Below are 25,924 nucleotides of genomic sequence, written 5' to 3' on the forward strand. Positions count from 1 at the left end.
CTTCCATTCTATCATAATGGATTTGTTTACCTTGAGGATAACTATATTAAATTCTCCTCAAGTTTTTACCTTAAAACGTTCGGTTTTATTGGTTTTTCTAGGTCATCATATTATTGTCTTTTTTAACACTAGGAAATATGATTGCATGAGTTTAACTTAGATTTGAATAATTAACCTAAGTAACTACCACTGGGCCTTGCGCCTAAGTGGTACCCGGGCCTTGTAGCCTTGTTAAGCTTGGGGGTTCGATCCCCCTTAAAAACAAATTACCCAGCAAAAAAAAAAAAAAAAAAAAAACTAAGTAACTACTTAGCTAATTCATTAGGTTAAACTAATCTATTTTTCAAGGGGTCTAAACAAACAAACGCATTCCACCAAACAATTAGGACCTACAACTCCATATATAATTGTAGCAATTGCAGTGTATTTTGAAATTCTGAATTTGGATGTACAAAAAGGCACCCCAATTTAAAGGAATAGCCCTTTTATTTATAAACATAAAAAATATAATTAATCGCAAACCTTAAATCAACTCTCCAATTAAATGTTCAAAGCTGCTATGAATATCTCAATTTAGTCTTAAAAACCTTTGATTTGACATCCAAACATTCAATTTATCAAAAGTCCCAAATTTGGTTTAATTTCGTACTTTAACCATTTCTATTCTTTGATTACTCTCAAACTAAAAACACACACACATTGATTTTATTGGATTTTACATTTTCAATTTATTTTTATTGTAATATTTATGTCCACAAACTAAACATACAAACTATTTTGGGAAAAATACCCATACACCTCCTAAACTTTCAACTACTGGCCAAAAGACTCCCTTAACTTTTTTATTGGCCAATTTACTCCTTAAACTATTCACAACTGCCAAATCAATACTTCAGTTAGTCACACATTAAAATACTAACAGAATAAGCATATGTGACTCACATGACTTTTAAATACAAACTTAAAATAACTTAAACATCCAAAACCTAACAGAAAGAGGAGAAGAGAACCAGGTCCGGCAGAGAGAGAGAATCCACACCGTTCAGAGCCATTGTCGAGCTTCTCCCCACTACATCGCAGCCCTTGTCCCGGTAGCGCCTTGGTGGTTCCGTCGCACTGTTCAAGCTGGGTATGTCTTTTTTTTTTTTTTTTTTTTTTTTTTTTTTTTTTTTTTTCCTTCTTATGTATTGCTATTTAAATCTTCTAAGAACATTTTTTTTTAATCTCCATGTGCGAATTTTTATAGTTGAAATTCTTGTTTTGGTTTAATTTTTGGGTTGGGTCTCTGTGAAATTCTTGGTTTTTTACTAGCTCCATGTGCCTTTCACCAACTATTGCATTTGAGTTTGCCATAGAGTTGTTTGATTAAATGCTTGAGAGAGATATCGCTACTGCTAAGGGGCTTTGGTTGCTTGGTTATCCAATTTTCCAAATATGCTGGCCTTCCAAGTTTCCCTTGCAACCCATTTGCTACAAAAACATATCAAACACAATAATTGGTTCTGTAATGATCCAGAAGCCAATAACTAAATCTTCAATTAAAGAAAATTCATTAATTTTGTCACTTGCAAATATGCCATGGATCCATCCAAGAAATAATGGAGAGCTACATAAGGATTGATTGTGAACATCCAAAATCCTGTTTATGAATCCCTTGGTATTTTTAGTGTGTTCCAATTTGGTCCAAACCTGCCATGTCTAATTACACTATAGAATTAGTGTAGTACTTTTCTTTTTTATTATGAGAAGATAATGTATTTTTTCCATATGTTCAAGCAAGGTCACTTTGTAAGTGAGCCTTACTGTCTTAATCTCTTAACAACCATCTTATGCAACATTTGCAATGACCAAATAGTTGATACTGAAAAATCATAAACATAGTTTCAAAATTTGCATTAAGTCACTAAAGATTTTACTTAGTTTGATCCAAATAAGTTTATTTTTTTATGATAATTCAATAGTTGAGATAGAGGGAATTTGATTGCCGAATGTCTTTGTAACTCAACTGATTTAAGGTTTCTAAATACTACTGAATATGGATCCATTAAAAGGAAAATTGTTAATTTTAACATTTTTCTATTGTTGTTGGGTGCAGGTTTTTTTTTTTTTTTTTTTTCCTGAAGATACTACTTTGTTAAACTTTTCATCCAAATTTCAAGTACTACTTTGTTGAACTTTTCCAGCCTTTTTGGCTTTTTATAAGGTACTCAACAATCAAGTCAAAGTCGTACAAAGGACAACACTAGTGGAAGCAAGAAGGATAAGGGAAAGGCTAAGGTATAGTTGCAGCAAGAAGATAAATAATTTTTTAGTTCAATATTTTGTTTAGTGATACACGGCCTTCTAAAAATACTGATGGAGCCAGTATACTTTCATTTTTCAATATTGCTGGAAAAATGTAATTATTGATTCATTGAGTGTTTTTTTTTTTTGGCAAACAATATGCTATTTGTAAACACTCATTTGATATTTCAATTCATGGCATATTGAGATCCTTTTAAGAATATTGATGAAGCTAGTATACTTTTGTTTTTCAATATTGTTGGAAAAGTGTAATTATTGATTTATTTTCTTAGAGTTATTGCATAAAGTTCAATTCATGGTAGACTAGGACACATACATTTTTTGGTGGTGGTGTAGAAGCTGTGAGTTTGAGAATTGCTGAGTAGTATATTGATGCATTTAGCAAAATTGCTAAGGAAAGCACTACAATGCTCCTACCTAGCAATGTCTTTGAACCTTCTAGCATGATGGCTCAAGCTCCCAACACATGCTGTCAAAACCAATTACCATGTATGGAACTATGTCATTGGAGAAGATTGTGTAGGGGTTGAGTGCTATTGTTGGGTTCCGATGAATTTGATAGGGTTCTGTTATTCTTTGGCCACTATTGTTGTTGTTGCTGGTTCCCCCACTCCCTCATGCATGATTTTTGTGTTGTTTAGGTTACTTGATTTAGCCTAAACATCAAGTACCACTCTTGTTGTTTAGGCAAAAAATCAAAACCAATTACCATGATTTTTGCTGGTTCCACATTAACCCTTAGTTCACTCAAGCCAAACTAGAATTGATGCTAATGGCTAATACTTAACATGCGGCTCAAAAGGGATAACTTGATGTCTCAAATTTTAATTGGAATAATGAAATATTGAACCAAAAGAAAATAGATAAAAAAAAAAGGCAAAATCAAATATAATTCAAATTAGCATCCAAATTACTAAAAAGTAAAAAATTTATATATGCAGATTATGTCCAAGTAAGTTAATATTTTCTAACTAAATGTGTAGCCAAACCATATCAATTATCATAAGTTAAAGGAAGAAATAAAGAGAAGAAGTATGCATCAAACAAATTACTCATACAACTTGAATCAAAATAAAGAGAAGAAGTAAGATCATCCCAAGATTGTTTACTTTCCTCATTGACTTCTTGAATTATTACGGTGTCAAATCTACATCATACAACTCAAACCCTCCACAGCAGCCTCTCAATTTAATGGCTATAAGAGATCCTATAACAAAAGGGGGACATATCCCATTGGCTTCTATTTTTCATTGTTCCTATATGACTTGAAACCTTTTCAAGTATCAATGGAAGAAGAAAAAAAAAAATCTAACTATACATTTCTTCCATCTAAAAATTCGCACATGGAGATTAAAAAAGTAAATAAAAGTTCTTAGAAGATTTAAATAGCAATACGTAAGAAGGAAAAAAAAGAAAAAAAAGGCATTCCCATATTGAATAATGCGGCGGAACCACCAAGGCAGCGCGGGGATAAGGGCGGCGAGATGACGGAGAGAAGCTCGATAGTGGCTCTGAATGGTGTGGATTCTCTCTCTTCGCCAGACTTGGTTCTCTTCTCCTCTTTCCGTTGGGTTTTGGGCATTTGGGTTATTTTAAGTTTGTATTTAAAAGTTACATGAGTCACATGTGCTTATTTTGTTAGTGTTTTAACGTGTAACTAACTGAAGTATTGATTTGGCAGTTGTGAATAGTTTAAAGAGTAAATTGGCCAATAAAAAAGTTAAAGGGATCTTTTGGCCAGTAGTTGAAAGTTTAGGGGGTGAATGGGCATTTTTCCCAACTATTTTTAATAAAAACAATATAAAAATTAGTGAATCTAACTTTTATAAGTTCATTAAAAAGATATAATTTTAACTATACTTTTGTTAGTAATTATTACTATAGATTTGTGGAGGGATTAAAAAATTTAAGTTGTTGTATTTACTACATATGGGAAAGAATAGGAGAATTAGTAAACTCCTGAACAAGCTTGAATTTGATCGATAGCAAAATGAATCAAACTTAAATACGTAATATAAGTTTATAATAAGCTCAAACTCGGCTCATGTTCAAAATAAAACTATATGAACAAATTTTAAAATTCTAATACTCAATTCAGCTTAGTGTCCATTTAACTCATTAGGATGATAACATGTGTCATCATCTTGATGGGTGTAATACAACTTAACATTAGACCCAAGCCTTATCCAAGAAGGAAGGTTCAACAAATCCTCATCCGTGAATGACTGAATGTTGTTGAATGAGACTGAGTAACAAAGTTCCTAACAACTTTATAAGGCACGCGAAGCCAAAACTTTTTCACAAGGGAGACTCTTTCTTCACATGTTGCTTTTTGCTTTGCTTCTTTTTTGCAGGGATAAGTAACTGAAAGTCGCCACACACATTTTTATGATTGAACTCTTTTCTTCTACATGACTGCATGAGGGTTGATTCTAGACCTTAGAAGAAGAGAGGAAAATATCAAAAGAAAATGAAAATGGAAGAATTGACTCAAAAGTAATGGGCCAGGAGAGGACTTGCAACACAAACATGTCCGCTAATTCTGAGCTAAATCTTTAATTTTATTTTTCCTTCTTAACTTGCTCAATCAATGTTAGCAGACTATTTCACCTAAACATTATACTGATAGACTCTTCTTTTAGAAGCCATAACCGTGAGAGTATAAATCATGTAGACTAGTGGTGTGAATCCGGATTAGCATACAATTTGAAAGCTAATAATAAAATCAAATACTTAAAACATATCGTTCAAAAATTCAAAATAACATCAAAGTACTTTCTAAATATTAAGTCTATAATGTAATATCATTTATCTAGAAATAAGTTCTTTGATGTTTGTAAAGTTTCAACTTATCACTTGTATATTTTTGTAATTACTCACTTTCTTAAAAGTTTAAAATATAGGTTGTATATAAAAGATATTTGACAAATTTAAAATAAATTAATATTTATTTGTTATATGAGTTAAACAAATTGTTGTTAAATGATTCATTTTGGATTAACATGAATAAATTGGTGTGTCAATTGCGGGTTACGTGGGTTGACCCGCTTATAACACGTTTATTATCATATCACTTTTAAGTTGATCCATTTATAACCTGAACCCGTTAAAGCCCAACTCTCACTCTTAAAAACTCATGTCGTGTTTGTGTCATAGTCATTGATTGTGTCAAACATTGACACCTCAAATTGTAGACTTTAGAGTGTACATTGAACAGTTTTTAACGACATTTCCATCACGTCGTCTTCAGCAAAATCAACATTTGGGTCCCATGATGTTGCCTGAAAACAAATAGGTAATATGTAGCAATTTCTAATTACAAATGAGCATATCCAACGGTAATTATTTGGTTTTTTTTTTTTTTTTTGAGTGGTATTATGTTGTTGGTTAGTCATAACAATTTGAATTCAGGAGCTTGATTCATTTTAGGTTTAGATTATATATTTTTTGCTTTCTGTAGATGATATACTAATAAGTAAGAACTAATCGTTATCACTGGCCATGTAAGAAAATATCTCCCCCCCCCCCCCCCCCTCTCCAACAATTATAATAAATACACAATTTTGTACACTTTTATGGCCAAGTGACGGGTTATAAGTGGACAAATTGTGATATAAAGTTGTGTACTTTTATGTGTCTCTAGCATTAATTATAATAAATTTGTAATACTTACAAATTTTTAATACTTTTCCAATCTAAAGGAGACAAAAGCAGAATAATAGATATAGAAAAGGACTTAGTCTAGAAATATATACCTCATAGTCTACTCTTAGAGCATTAGCATTGGCAAATGCTAATGCTATTCTATTTTACAATTCTAAAAACCACTTTATCATTTATACCATCTTATTTTACAATACCTCCACATCCCAAACTTCTATTTGTATTAAAATATTATTTTTTAAAACTTACTTTATTATTTCTTTCAACTGTCAATTTTTTTTCAGATTTTGGTGATTCCAACGGTCACTTTCTTTCCAACTGCCAATTTCTTTCCTGGGCTTTCCAAGTTCCAACAGCCAATTTTTTTCAACAGTACAATTCTGAGATTTCCAGCAATCACATTTCTTTCTTGGCCTTTAAATAACCAAGTGCTCAAGAAGAGATGCATTACTGTTAATACTCTCCTCTTTCAATAATAAAGAAGAAGCCTCTCCCTCGTCTATCAAAAATTGCAAATTCTTGCAATCATTTATCACTAGACTTTTCAAAGTTGGAGGTAGCTGGCGTTTTGAAATGAACATCAAAGAACTACAACTCTCAATAGTTGCATATTCCAGGCATGTACAATTGGACATTGGTAGGGATTTTAAAGCACCACAACCATTTATATAATTTCTTTCCAGCAAACCATTTTTTTTTTTGGGTCAAATTCAACGTCTATTCCAAAGAATATATCAAATATCTTTCCCTGGCCTTCATCATTTCTTTCCAGCAAACTTTTTTTTTTTTTGTCAAATTCAACAACTATTCAAACAAGCTGCCAAATACATGCACACACATAGAAACTGCCAATTTTTCTGATCCACACACACATATAGAACCTATCAAATACATACACACACATATAGAACCTGCCAATTTTTCTGATCCAGACACACATATAGAACCTATCAAATACATACACACACATATAAAACCTGCCAATTTTTCTGATCCACACACACATATAGAACCTGTCAAATTCAACCTGCCAAATACATACACACACATATAGAACCTGCCAATTTTTCTGATCCACACACACACATATAGAACCTGTCAATGATCCACACACACACATATAGAACCTGCCAATTTTTCTTTATAGAAAGAATTTGCCAAATATCAATATACTCAACCTAAATTCACATACATATATATATACATGCAACTGGCCAAAAATCCACATACATATATATAGATAGAATCCACATACATAACTACCAATGTTGTCTTTAGAAGATTCATACATATATCAAATTACAATAAAACACCACACGCATAACTCACACACTTACTAAATTCCTACAACTCCCCTTGTAATTGCCATAAATGCTCAATGAGGTCTGATTGGAGTTGAAAATGATTTTTATGGTCTCGAATACATTGATGGGTTTCAATGAACTCCGTAAATGTATTTGTGTTCTCTCGTGACAGTTGTATAGTAGGATTGTCATTAACTTGCTCATAATCTAATTCCACCGCTTCATTTACATCTCGTTCATCCTCAACGATCATGTTATGAAGAATTACACACGCTTTCATGATGTCTTGAAGCGTTTCACTATGGAAAAATCTTGCAGGTCCACGCACAATTGCAAATCTTGCTTGAAGCACTCCAAATGCACGCTCTACATCTTTCCTATTCGCATCTTGGGCTTTTGCAAATAATTTGTGTTTGTGTCCTCGTGGAGATGGAATTGTTTTAACGAATGTTGACCACTTCGGATATATGCCATCGGCAAGGTAGTATCCCATTGTATACTCATGACCATTGATTGAGTAATTAACTGCAGGAGCACGTCCTTGTTCGAGCTCAGAAAATATAGGAGACCGTTCTAATATATTAATGTCATTATTTGATCCAGGTAACCCAAAAAATGCATGCCATATCCAAAGATCAAATGATGCTACTGCTTCCAAAACAATGGTTGGCTCACGAATGTGACCAGAATACTAACCTTTCCATGCAACCGGACAATTTTTCCATTTCCAATGCATGCAATCAATGCTCCCTAGCATCCCTGAAAATCCACGTCTTTCCCCATTGGCTAAAAGTCTAGCAATGTCTTCGTTGTTTGGAGACCTCAAGTATTCCTTGGAGAAAATATCAACCACCGCTTTAACAAATTTTTTCAGACTTTTCATTGCAGTGGATTCTCCAATTCGCATATACTCATCCATAAAATCAGCTGTAACTCCATACGCAAGCATCCTAAGTGCAGCTGTTATCTTTTGAAGAGAAGATAAACCCCATTTTTGGGCATTATCTCTTTTTTGGATAAAGTAAGATTCATATGCCTCTACCTCATGCTGAATAAGAAGAAAAAGATTCCGACTCATCCGAAATCTCCTCCGAAATAAATTAGGAGGATACACTGGTGTGTCGGAAAAGTAGTCGAGATAAAGTCTTTTATGGCCTGCCAAACGATCACGTTCGATATACCGATGACGTTTACGTTGTTTAGTTGAACCCTTAAGAATTCGCCTCATTATCTCATCCTCGTCTGAGTCGTCAAAAAGCAACTTTTTGAAAAGAGAGCGACCCATAGAGACAACCTTCAAGACAACAATGTTAGGAATTTATCACCATTATTGAACAGGAAATTATCTCACTTAAATAGCTTAAAACATACTTAAAACAGCTCCATAACAGATTTTGACAAATTCTGCCACTGAAACAGACATAAAACAGCCACATTAAACATTTGAATTTACCTTTTTGTGGACAGCCACCTAAACAGCCACTTAAACGGCCACTTAACCATAAAAGCTACAACAGTTATATTAGAAAATCAACATAATCACTTATTTTGGACGAAGGAAGGGACACCTATGTGAATCACTTAATGCCCACTCATCACTTAATTTGTTAAGATGAGCTCAAAGGGTATCTATTAAGGATAAGGCTTAGTTAAGTTTTTGGATGGACAATCCACAACCACTTACTACAATATGAATCAAAAACAGGTGGACCAGTTCTCTTTATTGGGCTAAAACACCTTAGCAAGTAACTGAAAGCTCAGAAGTTTCCATTTTTATACAACTTGCTGGTGATAACTATTACCTCCTCAGACAAAGACAAAGGCATCAAGGCATCGTTAGAGATCTTTAAACAAAGTTCACGTGATTTAGCAAACCTTTTCCAAAGTGTGTTATAGCTTTAAGCGTCAAATACAACTCATTAGACACAAACTTCAGGCCGAACTAAAAAGGAATTATATTAAAATAGAAATGGATTATCACTTTAATCAACAAGAGCTTTTACGAAACATAGGTATCAATGAAAGGACCACAATATCACTTTTTAAAGCTCAACATAATATAACCATTAAAACAATAACAAACATTGATTACACGAAATGTTGGCTTAAATAGGTGTAAACCGTTGGGGCTCTATGATTTGAAAACTAATTAAACTTTTTTTATTTATTTAAGTAGTTGTAATAAACACATTTCATTTACACAGGGCAGTCATTTTTGCAGCAGAAAAGTAAACAACAACACAAACATAACACTTGACTAAGCCAACAAGTCATAATCTATTGTACACTCTAAGTAGCAGGGGAGGCTTTTCTAGTGGAATATTGCCCTGTCAATAAGTCAATATCAAATTCATCAAAATTTTGGCTCATGATCACATTGCGTTTTTTGCCCTGTGACATTACTAAGTTCCAAAATTCAAAAACTTCCAAGTAGCCTTCAGCATATAACATTAACAAATAAGAACTTTATAATTTCTAATTTTTAGGGTTTAATTTGAACCACCTATGAAGAACAGGGTTTAAAATGTAATTTGTTCTAAGATTTATTGACATCTGTGCCTATTTTTTTCCTCAATATTCTGATCACTTTTTCCTACTCCTATTCTATGTTCTCATCAATTCCCCATCCAAACATAAGGTTATGTACATAAAAAATGATAATTTATCCATTGGTAGAACATTTTTAATTGGGAATGCCTTATGGTTTTTCTTTCATATGGCAACTTTTGAATTTAATTAGGACCCCACTATCAGTTGCCATCTTTTGAAGTTTCATGTGCATAGAACTGTGGTGGATCTACTAACCCCTATAGATGAGTTATACCTACTACATTTATTGCTAAGAAAATGTAGTTATAAGTAGTTATAACTACTACATTGAATAAGGAGACACAATTCCCATTTCCCAGCAACGCAATTAGTTGGATAGTAAACTTTTTCTGCCCAAATTGGTAGCATCAAGGATCAAAGATGGTCACCCCATATTATGTTTATTTAGTAATTCTCAGTAGTATAATTCATCCAATAAAAAATTTATAACTGAAAAAAAAAATATACATATATATATATATATTTATTTATTTATATGAAAGGAAAATCCCAGCTCCAATTCTCTCAAGTAAATGATAAATCTATGACAAAACAAGAATTGTGGCAAAAAAAATACAGGCAAAAAAAAAAAAAAGGACAGATAGAATGAAACCTCTATGGACAAAAGGGTCTACCAAGGCGAGCCCTGTGACTTGGGATAGTGTAGTGCCTTATTCTCCCTTCTTGTTCTGTTAAATACCCTTCACAAAGAAAAGCCTAAGGCCTCAACAAGTCCACAGAATTATTCTCTTGCTAAGAAAAAATGGTCTAACGCAAAATGCCCAAAAGGAAAAGTCTCCATTCTTCTCTATCTTATTTACTAAGATGGTTATAAACAGGAAATAAGGTGGAATAACTCATAAGATTCATATGACTTATAAAATTCATGTTAACATTGCTAGCATCTATGATCTCTACTAGTCCTTAAGAAACAAACCCAAACAAAAAGTAAAAGAATATAAGTGTGTAAAGAGATCAAAGTTGTGGACCCACTTTCTAATCAATCTTTTAGTTGGAGGTAAGGTTTCCAATGTTGGTCCTGTTTGTCTCAATTGCATGGCTCTAACAAATAGAATAATGCTGGTGTGAAAGTGGTACATGACATAGCTGGTGTGAGTGTGAAAGCGTGAAAGTGTCAGCTGGTGTGAAAGTGTGAAAGCTGAAAACCATGACGAATTCCCCTTCCCTTTCAAACAGCCACACCAAAAAAATAATTAAGTGGTACATGACATAGTGCTTCTAATCTCACCAAACAGCCACACAAACAGCAGTAAAACAGCCACATAAACAGCTAACAAACTTAACTATCATAAACAGCCAAAGAAACACCCTTAAAACAGAATTAAACAAACTTAAAATAGATACCAGCAGGCAAATAACTATCAGAAAAAATTAAACAGAAGTATAAAACTGAAAACAAACTTAAAGTTGGAACAACCAATTGGTAGAAGATATGATATCAAACATAGAAAATACATAAGTTTTTCATATAAACAAAAATGATGTGATTACATAAGTGGCACAATCTACTACAAATTGATCAAGTTGGAACAATACATCACCTATATGTTCCAAACCTACGCTTAAAATAAGCCACTACCAAAATAAGGTTACTTACAAAATGGCATCTACATATGCCAAACCCAACCCTAATATAATTTACTACCAAAATAAGGTTACAACAAGACATCTACATGTTCCTTGGGTCAACTCCAACTTGTCTTGCAAGGATTTGATCCTTGAGATTTTCAAAATAAAGTCTTTCTTTGTCATTCATGCCACTTGTATCCATGGTTATTATTCTTCCCTCCTCCCTAATAGTTTTAAGACGAAGCTTTTCCGCTTTGATGCGAAGAGCCTCTTTGTCTTGTTCATGTGATGCTTGAATATACTGCAATTTTTTGGCCAAATAATCATCAAAACCCTTATCATCATCTGGCCTCTTTCGCTTAGCCTTTTCGGCTTTTCTACCAATTGGTCTCTCTAGTACCACTGTGTCATCATCATTACTATCAACTTGATTGATTGAACTTGGAGTTTGAGGGAGCCTTTTTGATCTTTCCTTAAGTATACTCCACTTTGGTTGGTTCTTCAACACAACCCAACAATGTTCATAAGCAAAAGCTAGGTATTTGCCGGATGTTGGATTTGGTGTAGCTTTATATAGTTCCTTTGCCTCTTTCAACTAAAGTTTTTTTTTTAAAATAAAATAATTAGAGTCTTGAAACTATAAAGGAAATTAATATTGTGACATCATTGTAATATAATTTATACTTTGTCCTCGTTAGTTGTACCACTTTTATCTCGAGCTTCAACTTTAGCCATGAACCCAGCAAACCTACTTGTCTCCCTATTAATATTTCCCCATCGACTTGATAGGGAGGTACTAGAACGTGTGGTTCCGTAAGTATTGTTCGCGCAAAAAAATTCCCAAATTTTTGTCCAAAATTTGTCACTCTTTTGGTCAGTACCATGCACAGCATCCATGCCAATGTTAAGCCATGCAGCGATGAGGAGGAGGTCCTCATCTACACTGAAGTTGGCACCACGTTTAGAGGTGACAATTTCAACTTCCGGTAAAGACTGGATGGGCATTGAAGGATTTTGAGACCCACTTAAAAATGGTTCCACAAAATCAGAATCAGCTTGTAAGAAATCACCATATTGGTCATAGTCTTCTTGCCTAACCATCCCTTTTAAATAGGGAACTTAAAATAGTTAGTATATGAAGTCAATTCGTATTTGTGTCTTTACAATTAGTATAAGCTAATCATAATATTTTGGTGACAACTTCTCACATATAGCAATATCCTACAATATATGTTAACAACTCCTAATCAAAACAATATATATTGACAGCTCCTAATCAACATATTTCAAGTATACTACAGTAATATCCTGTGACAGAAATACTAGCCCTGTACACAACCAAATATTAATGCTTAACTTTTTGCTGGACTTGCTTGGCATGTCATGAATAAAATCAGACCTAATAGAAATACAGCCACATGTTAATTTCGACACTAAGTGTTGTGTGATGTAGGGAGCATTAAAACCAAATAATCTCAAATGAATTTGGTTTTGATGCTCCCAGCATCATTGTGATTATATATGTTTATAATAATAAATTTGGTTTTGATGCTCCCAGCAAAATTTTGGTTTAATATTACTAAACTAGTCATGTATTACACAGGAGGAAAAAAAAAAGGCTTATCAAAGAACGGTTTTACAGAGGGCTACAGAAACAAAGAGAATAGAGAGAAGGGAGAGAAATAGATAGAGAGAGATACTTACTAGTAATTGAAGATGAACCGAGCAAACTTTCTGAAGATGAACTTGAGCTTACGGTCTCGAAGATGCTAAATCAACAACAAAAACTCTGCAAACATCAACAACAATTCTTTTATCAAAACCCAAACACAAACACAAGCTGAATCCCTCTTTTTCTTGCAGAGAGAGAAAAGAAACACAAACACAAAAACTCAACATTGATCAAAACCCACCTTACAGTCAGCACCAACACCGACGGAGCTGAATCCCCTAACACCGACGGAGCTTCGTTTTTGCAAAATCTGAACCCAAACCTAAAAACCCTTGAGAATGGGTGAGGGTGAATCGGTTAAGATGGGTGAGGGTGAGGGTGAGGGTGAATCGGTGAGGGTGAATGGGTGAGGTGAGGGTGAATCAGTGAATGGGTGAGGGTGAAGCTTCAGAGATGGAGATGGGTGAGGATGAATCGGTGAGGGTGAATGGGTGAGGGTGAATCAGTGAATGGGTGAGGTTAGGGTGAGGGTGAATCGGTGACCGGGTTCGGTGAGGTGAGGGTGAATCGGTGAATGGGTGAGGGTCAGCGATAGAGATGGGTGAGGGTGAATCGGGTGAGAAATTTCAGAGATAGAGATGGAGATGGGTTCAGAAATTTCGGAGATGGTCACATAGACATTTCGGAGATGAAGCTTCAGAGATGAGGAGAGAGCAGATGAGAAAAAGAGAATGAATAGAGAGAGAGGAGAGCCCGCGCAGAATGAATTCATGAGAGAGAAGTTTTAGGGGGAAACACATAGAATATATTATTTTTGATACAATACTTGCTACAGTGCAATTCTATGTTTAGAATTGCACTGTAGCACTATTGCAAAAAAATTTGCAATAGTGCTGTTTGCCATTCCCTAATGCAGATTGTTTTGAAGTTGAAAATGTTAAATTTCCTTTAGATTTGGCATTAGCATTTCCCAATGCTGATGCTCTTATAGTCATTAATAAACATCTGTCGGCACGTATTTTTACCACTTACAACTTATCATGTGGTAAGTTGTAGTTCAAAATTATACATTGTCCTAACATTAGTCATAATAAATTTGTAATAGATTTAAATTTTCAATACTTTTCCAAATTAAAGGAGTTAAAAGTAGAATAATAGATATAGAAAAGTACTTGCTACTTTTCTCCGGGGACAAGTCTATAAATATATACCTCATCTTCCCTTATAGTCATAAATGAACACTCGGCCAAATTCCAAGACTCTCCCACTCTTTGCACTTGTACTTTCCAGCATGAGTACTTTTCATAAGCAATTTCACAAGCTAATTCTTGCACCCCTGGTTTGGATTCATTATGCAATCTCGATTGGTACCCTCTTCAAACAGGTGGTATTAAGTTTCTTTCTTTTTCATTCATTCTCCAAGCAGCATTATGAGCATGACATGCCTGAAATCAGTGAAGAGTTAAGCATAAACCTCTACAAGTGCAAGCCAGGGACTAGGGAAGAAGTAGAATGTGCAGTGTGTCTGTGCAATATTGGGGAAGAAGAAGAGATCAGACAGCTGAGATGTGATCATCTTTTTCATAGAGTTTGCTTAGATAGATGGCTTGGATACAGGCATTTAACTTGTCCCCTTTGTCGTGGTTCTCTATTTCCATGTGCAACCATTACTGAGTCTGGGGTTAGGGTGGAAGTGTTGCTTTTTAAATTTTCTTCTTTAATTTCTGGTGACCGCGAGACATGGTGGCTACGTTGAATCATAGGAAATAGCAAAATATGATGACAACTTATTCCTTGTAATACTCACCCCTGTATTAAACGTGCCAAATGCTAAAAGTCAGTCTTTTATTAATTCTCTCTCCTCTCTATCGACTCTCTCTCTCTCATTAGAAACTTTCTTCTCTCTCTCTCTCTCTTCTTGTAGTCAAGTACAATGGCAGTGGTTCATGGGTTTTCCATGGTGTGTTTGGGGGTGGGTTCAGTGGTTTTGGGTTGATTTTTGCAGGGCTGGTTTGATTTTGGTTTGTTTTGATTTTGTGGTTGATTTTTTGGGTTGTGCTAAGTTGATTTTGTGGTTGCTAGGTTGATTTCGTGGCCCGTGGGTTTGGTTGCTGGACTTTGTCAATAGTTGCTGAGAGACGAAGTGGAAGAGAGGGAAAGAGAGAGAAAAATGAATAAATAAATTAATAGTATATGAAAATAGAATATCACATGTAGACTGTATTATCAAATGTCATTAAAGTAGTAAAAATAAGTTTTGTGTGTTAAAATAGCATTTTGATCATGGTTTTAAAAATAGATGATACCGACCGCTCGCTGTTCAACTGGGAACTGATTACTGATTCAGTCTAATTATGACTAAGATCAGAAAATAGTAAAAACTTCGAACTGTCCGGTTAAACATAGAAACCGGGAAACTAGTATGGTTGAACGGTTTTGTAGCAAAAAGACAAAAATTTTTTTTTTTTTTTTTCTTCTCAAATACACCATAAAAGTGAAAACTATAAAAATGATGAGCCAAAGACCGTGAGAATGCAAAAACTTCACGAAAGATAGATAGAATGAGATAAAGAACTAAAAATTAAAATGTGATACTTGATTATTTTTTAGCTAGATCGTGGATTACCTTAGCAGCTTCAACTTATTGAAATTTTTATTTTGAAATTTGCAGCAGACTTGAGAAACATGAGAGACTATAAGACTGGGAGTTTGAGAAACTTCAAGAGCCGCCGTCTAAAACAAAACAAAAAATATATCAAGGATTGTTTGAAAAAAGCGGGGTAGGTAGAATAGTAGAACATTAAGGAATGTTTCTTTTTTCTTTTTCAATGTCTTGTCTTCATCTCCTAGGGCCACGTAGAGCTCACTTTTAAAGGTATTGGAATGTGTGTGGTTATGAGAATGTTAAAAGTATAAGTAAAAGTAATCGTTAATAAATCTAGTTCCAGATAAGGAAACCTCCGTTTGTTTCGATGGAAAATTTTGTGTAAAAATAATTTTTTGTGTTTTTCAATGTTTGGTAGTATAAAAAAATATGAGTCAAAGAAAAACTATCTTTGATCAACATAAAAAGTATGACTTATTTTTAAACATTATTTTCTATTAAATTTTTTTGAAAAACAACTTTATCTCACAGCAAGCTAAATAAGGGAAGTTAGGAAATTATTTTTTAACTTATTTAAAATTGCTACCAAACATTAGAAAATGATATAGTTTTATAGAAAATAATTTTTAAAAAATGACTCATTTTTTAGAAAATATCATTACTAAAATAAACAGAGTGTAAAAAATAATAAAAGAATGAAGGTAACTTGGGGGAATAAGGGAATAGTGTAAGTGGATGCCCAGATGGCCTTAGCATTTCATCTTTTATTTATTTATTTATTTAATACGTATTAGCGGAGTTCAAGTAGTTTAAACTTTTAAAGTTTACGAATCATTATTTTTAAAAACTTGTGAAGTAAAGTAAATCATTTTTTTTAAAATATAAGATATGAAAATTCATATTAAAATTATTTTAAATATTTCAATTATATTTTAATTTTTATATTAATCTGAAAATTTATATTAAAAGCTTTAAAATATTTTCTTTGACCGTACCAAAATTTTAAAATCAAGTCAAGACGTTATGTTTGGTTCCCTAAAAATGCATGGTATGGAAATCTAGATCGGATCGTACGGTCGAACCGAATTAACCGAAAACCAGTCACTAGTTCAGATTTTTAAACCCACAAAACCGAAAATTTTATTTTGCAGGAAACTATTCCAACCACGATCAAACCGTCCGGTTGTTGGAACCGTGCACGAGTTTGCCGATTTCTTTCCCTAAATTTTTTTTTGGAGATGCAATGGTTGTCAAGACTCAAAAGCCGAAGTTACCTCTTCTTTGCCGGATCTGTTTGTTTAGGGAGAGACTGACGAGATGGCTTGAAATAGATTAGAGACTTTTCCAGATTTGCTTGTTTGGAGGGTGAATAAAAGTGAAGTAAGAGATATTGAGGTTGGCCTGGGTTCTGATCGTGAAGTGAGAGCTGGGAGGAAGCGAAAGAGAGAGGGAGAGGAAGAGGGATGATGGTCAATGAGAGCCACAGGTAATGTGGGGTTCTTATTCAGCTAAAAAAATAAATGTGGGGTTCTTTTTTGGGGAAGAGAGGCAAAACGTACTAGTAGTAGTGGGGTTATTTTATTCTAAAACTTAAAAAGCCATGTTGACTATTCAGCAGAAAGGAAATAACCATTAGGAAATACTGCGGAATGTTCTTTACTATTTGTCTTGAATGATTTTTAAATAAATTAGTTTATTAAACCTTTTGAGATATTATCTTTTTTTGAAATGGAGAGATTATCTATCTTGTACGAATTTGTTAAAAATTAATAAGAGAAATTCTACTTAGTCTTTACTTTTTATTATTTATATATTAAATATTTTTAAATGTTATATTATTTTAATCAATATTGCTAAATTTTGTACATTTAATTTAGTTATTTTTATATTATTAATTTTTAAAATAATTATTACTTTAACACAGTTTAGCCTTGGTTGAACCACAATTCGACCCCAAAAATCTTAAACTTCTCTTTTACGGTCCAATAAACGGTTCGAGTCTGAACACCATGTTAAAATGCCTTTTTTTTATTTCAATTTCTATTTTTATGGGCCCTACCACCCAAAGATATGTTTGCTTGTGTTTTTTGTATGAAAGTTTCAAAAACAAGATCTATTGAAAAATGAAAGAACAAATACAAAGCAATCTCATTACAAAAATATAAGCTTATTTGCAACAGTAAAATTCTTTGATAAAGCACAAAAAGTCGTCCCAAACAACCTATTACCAATGGCAAAAAGCTGCCAACTGCTATTAGCAAAAACTTCCTTGAAAAAGCTATATTATTGATAAGGTCGTTGCAAAAACTCATTATCAACCGCAAAAGCCGTCGTAAGTACTTGATATTTTCAGTCGAAAATACAACTTCATAGGAGGAAGTTGGACGACCAAATACATTTGTAACAAACTTAAGCCATTTTTAATGGTTCTCTTTTTCTTTTCTCTCTTTTTTATTTATTTATTATTTTTTTTATGACTAAATGTCATTGTAAATACTTGGTTTTTCATCGAAAATACAACTTCATACAAAGAAGTTGGACAACCAAATACATTTTGCGACCAAAAGAGACCATTGTAAATGTAATTTTTTGATGACTAAAAGCTATCATAAATACTTAGTACGTTTGTCATCGAAAATACAACTTCGTATAAGGAAGTTGGATGACCAAATACCTTTTGCATCGAACTATAGTCATCTAAAACGGGGGTTTCCACTAGAATATGCACAGCCCGACCCTGCAAAATGGTGTCTGCCAAATCGTCACATACGGGTTCGAGCAAACCTTGTCTAACTCTTCTGGGCCCTTGGTGCCTCACCTCGTCGCTAGTAAGTCCGTGCAACAGAAATCCAGGCAGCCGAATGTCGAAGTAAGACAAGAGTGGGCTACCAACAATCAAAGTATACGAATATTTCTGAACGCAGCATGAAGTTGAGCTCCCAAGCCTGTACCACGCTGAGATCCGATTGAAATTTTTTGGAAATTGTAGTGAGGAATAATGAATGAGTCAGTGAAAAATCTATTTAATAACAACATTAAAAACATGCCGAACAAAAAAGAAAAAAAAAAAAGAAAAGAAAAAAAGAAGAAGGTACTGACCTATCTGACGAGGAGAGGTCAAGTAAGTAAATTCTCCATTCAACCAATTCTCGATCACTCTCACAAACTCATCCACAGAGTTCCTATTGGAGTCGAGAAGATAGGATATCAACCTAACCATAGTGTTTCGGGTTTGAAGGTAATACATGTGCTTCAAGCTCCCCCGAATAGCATATAGGAAGTTAATATTGTGATGGGTGAGGCTAAGGCCATATATTCGGTTAAAGCACCCCACACAACTGACTATCCTATAAAAGTTAAGTAAACATTGGTTGGGGCTAAGCCCATAAAAACTAAGGGTCCTAAGCAACAAAGGATCTACTAGAAATCTAACCCCACCTTCTAATATAGACATTAACGGAAAAAAGACTACAAGGTACCTTTGGTCTTCTATGTCTCCCTCGTGACAGTACAATATGTTCACATCACGAGGGATATCAAACCTAGCTTTGAAGGATTCTACGTCTACGTTAGTTTTTAAAAGATATGAAAAAACCCATTTTTTCCTATCAAGTTTACTACGAAATAGACAGAGAGAAGAGGACTTATTGAGTAACTTCTTGATGATAAGGATGGTCTTGGAAGAAATCTAAGGGCTCAGGAAGAAGGAAGAAATAAGACTCTGAACTTGAAAAGAACTAAAGAAAAATATAACATAAACAGTGTTAGTATTTATAGGTGTGAATGTAATTTAATGCAACTGCAACAAATTAATTAATATAGACCGTTATTTCTTTTCATGAGTGTCTCAGCAATTGAAGTGTCAGATCATCTCAGCCATTCGATATAATGGATAATGCCACGCGTGCGCCAAAAAGTGAGCCGTCATGTCTGTTATATTGATTGACTAATTGCTGGTTTGGATAGAGATTATTGTGCGTCTACGTTTTCTATTTCACGTTTCCTTCCTTTTTCTTTTTTTTTTTAGCACATGAACAGTAAAATCACATGGATTTACTATGCAGGAGACAATTATCACTGTTCACGCATTGTAGCAGCACTGTTCATATATTTAAAAATATTAAAAATGGGTCCTACGGTACTATTCACACATTTAAAAATTATTTTGCTACAGTGTTTTCAGTTTACAGTTTCAACAAAAATAAATTATATCCAAATGGACCCTAACGCTTGATCTTCCCGAGACACAATCATTATTTTTTCAAAAACCTAGCCGATCACCAAAGCAGGAATCCTCAATCCTATCTCCACTTTGTGAAAACAGGTTCGTGGTGGGCTATTGTGGGGGACTTGGGCCTATGCAATCGGAACTGGCCAATGAAAATTAAGCCCAAGTACTTATGCCAAAACTAGCTTGGGGGATTGGAGCTGGTCCAAATCTTATGGGGACGGGCCCAGCCCAACAATAAGTGTATCAGGATCTGGGGAGCAACGCTTGGTGAACTTATTAAGTGTTCGGTCACACCTCTGCCCACTACCAACGATTAAGACAGTAAGAAATCAACAAGGAAGTAAAGAACTTCAGATTGGCCTTGAGCACTAGAAGTGCTCTTAGGAAGTCTTTGTCGAATACTATTTGGCGCCTGGAACAAGTTTCGAGAGAATTCTCAAAAGATATGATGATTCCTTGGGATTCTAAGTGAAAGTGGGGTTGCATGAAACTTGGCAAAACAGTAATGATTTGAACCCCACTAAGAAAAGATTATATAAAGGGAGTGAGGGCAGATAAATGGGGGTTGGTGAGTGAATTGCTAGAAAAAAGAAGAAAAGAGTAAGAAGTATGAGGAAAGGAGGAGATTAGACACAAAAGAGGGAGGACAAAAGAACTGAGGGAGATATACAAGAGATGGTAAGGGACTAAGTCTGAGAAGGAGAGGGTTTTTGGGCAAGAAATCACAAGGATACTTGTAGCTGGGTTGTTTAGGCTATGTTTGAAGCTAAATCTGTAGACTGTGACGAAACCCACCAACAAGTAAATTTGGAGTCCAAATCCGCTTCCCAAACTATTTATGTTAGTAGGGTTAAGGCACCACATAATCCTTGTTTTCACAAAAATAAAATCCATGTGAAATGTGAACACCTGGATTTAATTCGTGTTTTTAAGTTATCCAAAATTTTATTACATGGTCTATGTTTATTCATACACAAAGAAAGCTAATAATAGAAACAGAATTGTATACATCTATTCATCAACACAAAATTAGCTACAACATTAAGATGCAACTTGCTCAGTGATTCAATCACATAGCAACAACAAATGGCACAACACAATGGTTGGGACAAATCCATTACATACTTCATTTTTTTCCCCTTTTATATGATATATGATGATAAATACAAAAACCTGTCTATCCTCATTATTGTTGATAAAGCCATCAACTAATTCTTGCATTCCCCACAACCAAAATTGGAATTGGAATGGCCAATTGAAATTGAAAATGCAAGAACTTGACCATCTTCCTGCACTCTATTCCTCACCTCAGCTACATCCTTCTCTTCTGTGAGTAGGAAGTGAAGGGAATCAGCCCATTCGGAGGGTATTTTGGGGTATATCTAAATTTGATGAATCATCCTCAAGACTGCAGAGTATGCATATAAAATAAATTAACCTCACATCAAAAGTTTTGAATAGAAATTTTTACAAACATCTTATGTTTCTTTCCAAAAGCAATATTAAAATAAAACAATGAACCACTGTGAAACCCAAACCACAATAGCAACAAACTAAAGGGAATGAGAGAAAACTAATTCAACCTAAAAAATATTACTAAGCTAAGAAGCATATTAGTATTTCAATGAAAGATACTAAGTGATAATCTTTAGTGTTATAAAACAAAAATGAAAGAAAGGAATGAATGAATCTTTGGTAAAGAAATCAAGGAAAGAAAAAAAAATTAATAAACCTGATATCAAAATTTCCTTAATGCCAAAGCCAAGAGACCCATACACATAACTACAAGCATGCAATTTTCCATTCAATCATAGTACATTCTTCCATATCCATTTTTCAAACCCAAGCAAAATCAAACTTTTCGCCATGTTTAAAAAAGCAAACAAAGTGAGAAACAAAAAGAAAATAAAAATAGAAAAGACATTAGAGGGAAAGAGAGAGGGAACTTGGCAACCATGAGTGGTGGTGATGCCAGTGAGAAGTGCTACCAGTAAGGTTGGCGTTGGTGCAAGCAGAAACTCGACTAGGCTTGAGAGAGAGAGGCCTTAAAAGAGGAGAACGCCACACCAAATAGCATCGAAGGTGGTGGTGTATGGGACTCGGTGGTTGCTAGTTGCAACCATGGAGATTTAGCAATGAAGAGAAAAGGGAAGAGAGAGAAGAAAAAAAAAAAAAACTTGACTAGTATCGATGACGTGTCAATTCAATGTAGTCGTTAGATATCAAGGGCTGAAATTAGAGCTATAGCACCCGTGCAATACCCTACCTATTGCACGGGATCTCAATCCATATCCAATTGGTCAATAACAACAGACATGCAAAACATACATGAAAAATGTAAAAGAGAGGTGTTACGTCCACAACATTTTCACAAAAAATCATAGGTGATTAGTTATTGTTGGTTCAAATTTGAACCTAACACTAAGATTACTTTTTTGCTCCAACAATAACAACCAGTAACAATCTGCCACTTAAGATTTGTTGTGAAAATGTTGTGGACATATCATTTCTCAATGTAAAAAGGTAGGTACAGCTTGGTTTAAACACACGGAAAAATCAATAAGGAGAGAAGACAAAAAATAAATTGCAAAACCCTTTGTATACGTTGCGTCAAGTGAGTTATTATTAGGAGTTCAAATTCTCTTACCCACAAAATATGCTCTACTATTCCATGTATCACTAATTAAAAACTGACATGCGTCTATTTTTTTTTTCTCAAGCTAACAAAGAAAGCCTAGCGTTTTAATGAAAGTTATTGTATGAAGTTTAGTACACCTCCCACCTCTATTAATTTATCTCTTTTTCTCAAAGACTGCACCATCACCAAAGAAGCTATCACAAGAAGGAAAAAAAATTTCTATACGTACATGAATTTAGAAATTTGATAATAATAATTTTAAAAAAAAAACCATAAATAGTCCATATATGAAATAAATCAAAAACCCAGTATCCAAACAAATTTAACTATGGTTAATAACGCTCATGCAGACCCACAGACCCATCTCTCTAAGCTTATAACCACAATGATAATACCACTACAGCACTAGCCTATCACTACTTCTACTAGTACTTATACACATCCCACCAGATTGCTTAGCACCAAACAACAAAACTCCCAAAGGGTCACCATTTGATAAGACACCTACTTGTTTACGAAATCAATGTTTGCTTCGAAGATGAAGTGCAACCACAGGTTGAAGTCAGTCTCTGATCCTGGCCTCATCCGTTTTTGTCAGATTGACATCAAGATTTGCTGTGAAAAATCCCCAAAGAGAAGAAATTAAGAAATTGCCCATAGCAAAACCCAAAAACTCAAACAAGAAGAAATTACCCACAACTTAAAAAATTGGGATGTGATGATTGATTAAACAAAATAGTGCTTCTTTGAGTAGTTGAGTTGTGGATAAAAAGCAGGCAAAGGGGAAGTCGATAGAGCGAAGGTTGGAGGTGGAATGTGGCTTGAGGCATTAACTTTTGTTAGTTTGAGAAAGAAAAAGAAGAGATGCCTGTCATTTTTTAATTAGTGATACATGTAGCGGAGCATATTTTTTGATACAGAAGATTTGGACTCATTATTAGTCCACACTTGTTTTTTCACACACTTAGATTGTAAACAATTCAAATTCTATGAGTATTAAATGCTCAAGTTCAGCAGACTTGTTTTTTTACGCATTTAGGTTGTAAACAATTTGAGTTCTATGAGTATTGAATGTTCAAGTTCAGCTTGAGCTTGAACCAAGCCTTTAAATTATGTTTAAATTTAAGTTTGTTAGATAGTTAAAAAGCTTAAGTTCGATTTGGCTTGGCTTGATTTATTAGTCAAGCTTGACCTCAAACTCAGGCTTCATATAAAGTTTTTGAGCTCAAGATCAAGCTTTTGAACTTGAGATCTAATATAAAAATATCATCAAAAACATATTGAGTATATTATTATGTCTATTTGATTTAGACATGTGGCCTCAACTCCCAATTAATTAAATACTTAGTATGATATGAGTTTATTTTTCAAGCACATATGAAGCTTATTACCAAACACATAGACCAACCTAAGTGCAACTTAAGCTCCATTGGTCATGAGCGTGTTCATCATTTTTTTTTTTTTTTTTTTTTTTTTTTTTTTTTTTTTTTTGCTTGGGCACAGCTCGTTTATTAAACAAATCTAAAAAATTATGGCTCAAGTTTGGCTCAGTTATAAACAAAAAATTATAAACAAGTTTTTTAACAAAAGGATTTACTTCATTCATGAGATATAACATACAACCTTAAATAGAACGTGTATCTTAATGTAATGAAATTCAAAAACAAGAATTGAGAAGACCTTCAATCTTCATCTCAATTCCACATGGTACCTAGGATGTGTGATCTCTCAATTAGTTCTTACATACAATTTTTTTTTTTTTTTTGGAAATGTCTATTCTAGAGAGATAAAAGAGAAAATTGTTTTCTCTTCTTTTAATTTTATGTACCTTTAATTGCCAAAGGCAGTTATTTTATTTAATCTTATTAAATAACAACTAATTATCTAATTGAGCTCTCCTTTTTGGTTGGGTTTTAGTATGTGACTTGAGATGAGAGCAAAATGGACAAATAAGCCTCTAGCTTCAGGCTTCCATCAACTCTTGACAAGCTCAAGGTTACTATTAATTATATAACAAATACTACTATAGAAATATAATTGCACTCTAAGCCTTATTAATAAATTATATCTCAAGACTCTAATATAATACGATTTGACACCTCCATGAAACATTCATAGCGAACAAAGTCATATTAAACTACCACTTTGTAAATCACTAATTTATTCCTTGAGTCTCTAGTGTAATCTGTTAGTTATTTATATATTTTATGAAACATAATTTCATTAAATATAAACTTTAGTAACTCTTTACTAAAGTGGTTGAGCCTAGCACCTTGAATAATTAGTTCCTGTCGGACCGTGAGCTATGTCATTCCATCTCAAAACCAATTGGCGATAAGGAAGACACACTCAAATCTTTTATGGCCTTCAACATTACATCATGCAGGCCTGTTTTTAGTGTAGTTGTAGAGAGTCAAATTGTGGTCCCCCCAACAATCCCTTCTTCATAATGACACTCCCGTGATTTAAACCAATGACCATGGCTATGATACCATTTGTCAGATCGTTAGTTATGCTATTCCACCTCAAAACTAATTGGTGATGAGGAAGACATGTTCAAATTTTTTATGACCTTTGACATCATACCACGCAGGCTTGTTTTTAGAGTGGTTGTAGGGAGTCAAATTGTGGTCTCCCCAACAGTTCCTAATAAACTTATCTCAAGGGAATATTTCATATTTATATAGAAAGAGATCATGGATTTCATCTTAAGAATATGTGTTCTCTCAACACTTCGAGTAGTTACTCAACATTAAGATTTTGATGGTTTAGATTAGATCTCACTCCTGATATAATAAAACACTTTACATTTTATGATTAGGTTCACAATCTTCTCATGATTGAGAGTTTATGAAAATAGAAGTCAGGAGATTTATCATTCATGTGGTAATTGTTAATTGAATAATTAATCTCACAACGGCCTAATTCAATATGTCTTACACACCAACATAACGACTAGAATTTTCCACTTCCATGATCAAGACAAACCATTTTAGTTGATATGTTACACTTTTCGCAAATGAAACAACTAATTTCATCACCTATTACGAACTACGTTTTTTAGTTTACAAAGAACTCGTGATTTATATTTTTTGTAACTAAATCACATACAATGCATCTTAAGGAATATATAATAATGTCCAATTAGTCCATATACAAATAATCTCATATATTAAAGAATTTAATTATTTAAAATATGACAATAAATTGGATTTTAGGACACAAACTCTAACAGTTATGTTGTTCGAAGTATTAGAAGCAAAGAAAAGGTACATCAACCATAATTGGAATCTTCGGATTATTTGTTCTAACAGGTACAAAGGTGTAG

General features: G+C 33.8%; 2 protein-coding genes, 1 long non-coding RNA gene and 1 pseudogene across 3 annotated transcripts in view; 1 reads left to right on the top strand and 3 right to left on the bottom strand.

Annotated features, from left to right (window-relative positions):
- The window catches only part of LOC126703049 (E3 ubiquitin-protein ligase RHA2B-like), a 29,070-nt gene extending 14,095 nt beyond the window's left edge, over window positions 1-14,975 (top strand). The window contains exon 2 of the mRNA XM_050401955.1: window positions 14,507-14,975. Coding sequence (XP_050257912.1) covers window positions 14,507-14,878 — 372 coding nt within the window. The 3' untranslated portion in view covers window positions 14,879-14,975. The remainder of the gene's footprint in view (window positions 1-14,506) is intronic.
- LOC126703050 (uncharacterized) lies at window positions 6,468-7,052 on the bottom strand. The gene is made up of 2 exons (XR_007647924.1): window positions 6,945-7,052; window positions 6,468-6,878 (listed from the first exon to the last, which is right to left on the bottom strand). It is a non-coding gene; the product is annotated as an uncharacterized LOC126703050 (long non-coding RNA).
- On the bottom strand, window positions 7,093-8,591 carry LOC126703047 (uncharacterized; annotated as a pseudogene).
- On the bottom strand, window positions 11,372-13,952 carry LOC126703048 (glutathione S-transferase T3-like). The gene is made up of 4 exons (XM_050401953.1): window positions 13,364-13,952; window positions 13,155-13,239; window positions 12,135-12,553; window positions 11,372-12,045 (listed from the first exon to the last, which is right to left on the bottom strand). Exons 3-4 carry the CDS (start codon window positions 12,549-12,551, stop codon window positions 11,551-11,553), a joined length of 912 nt encoding a protein of 303 aa, XP_050257910.1. The 5' UTR covers window positions 12,552-12,553; window positions 13,155-13,239; window positions 13,364-13,952; the 3' UTR covers window positions 11,372-11,550.
- Window positions 14,976-25,924: the final 10,949 nt, after the last annotated feature.

The sequence above is a fragment of the Quercus robur genome, chromosome 10 (assembly GCF_932294415.1).
Source record: "Quercus robur chromosome 10, dhQueRobu3.1, whole genome shotgun sequence".
Lineage (NCBI taxonomy): Eukaryota > Viridiplantae > Streptophyta > Magnoliopsida > Fagales > Fagaceae > Quercus > Quercus robur.

Coding starts and splice junctions, on each gene's coding strand:
- LOC126703048 (XM_050401953.1), bottom strand. CDS start 12,551: ATGGTTAGGCAAGAAGACTATGACCAATATGGTGATTTCTTACAAGCT. Junction 12,046..12,134: donor GTACAACTAACGAGGACAAA/GTATAAATTATA, acceptor AAAAAACTTTAG/TTGAAAGAGGCAAAGGAACT.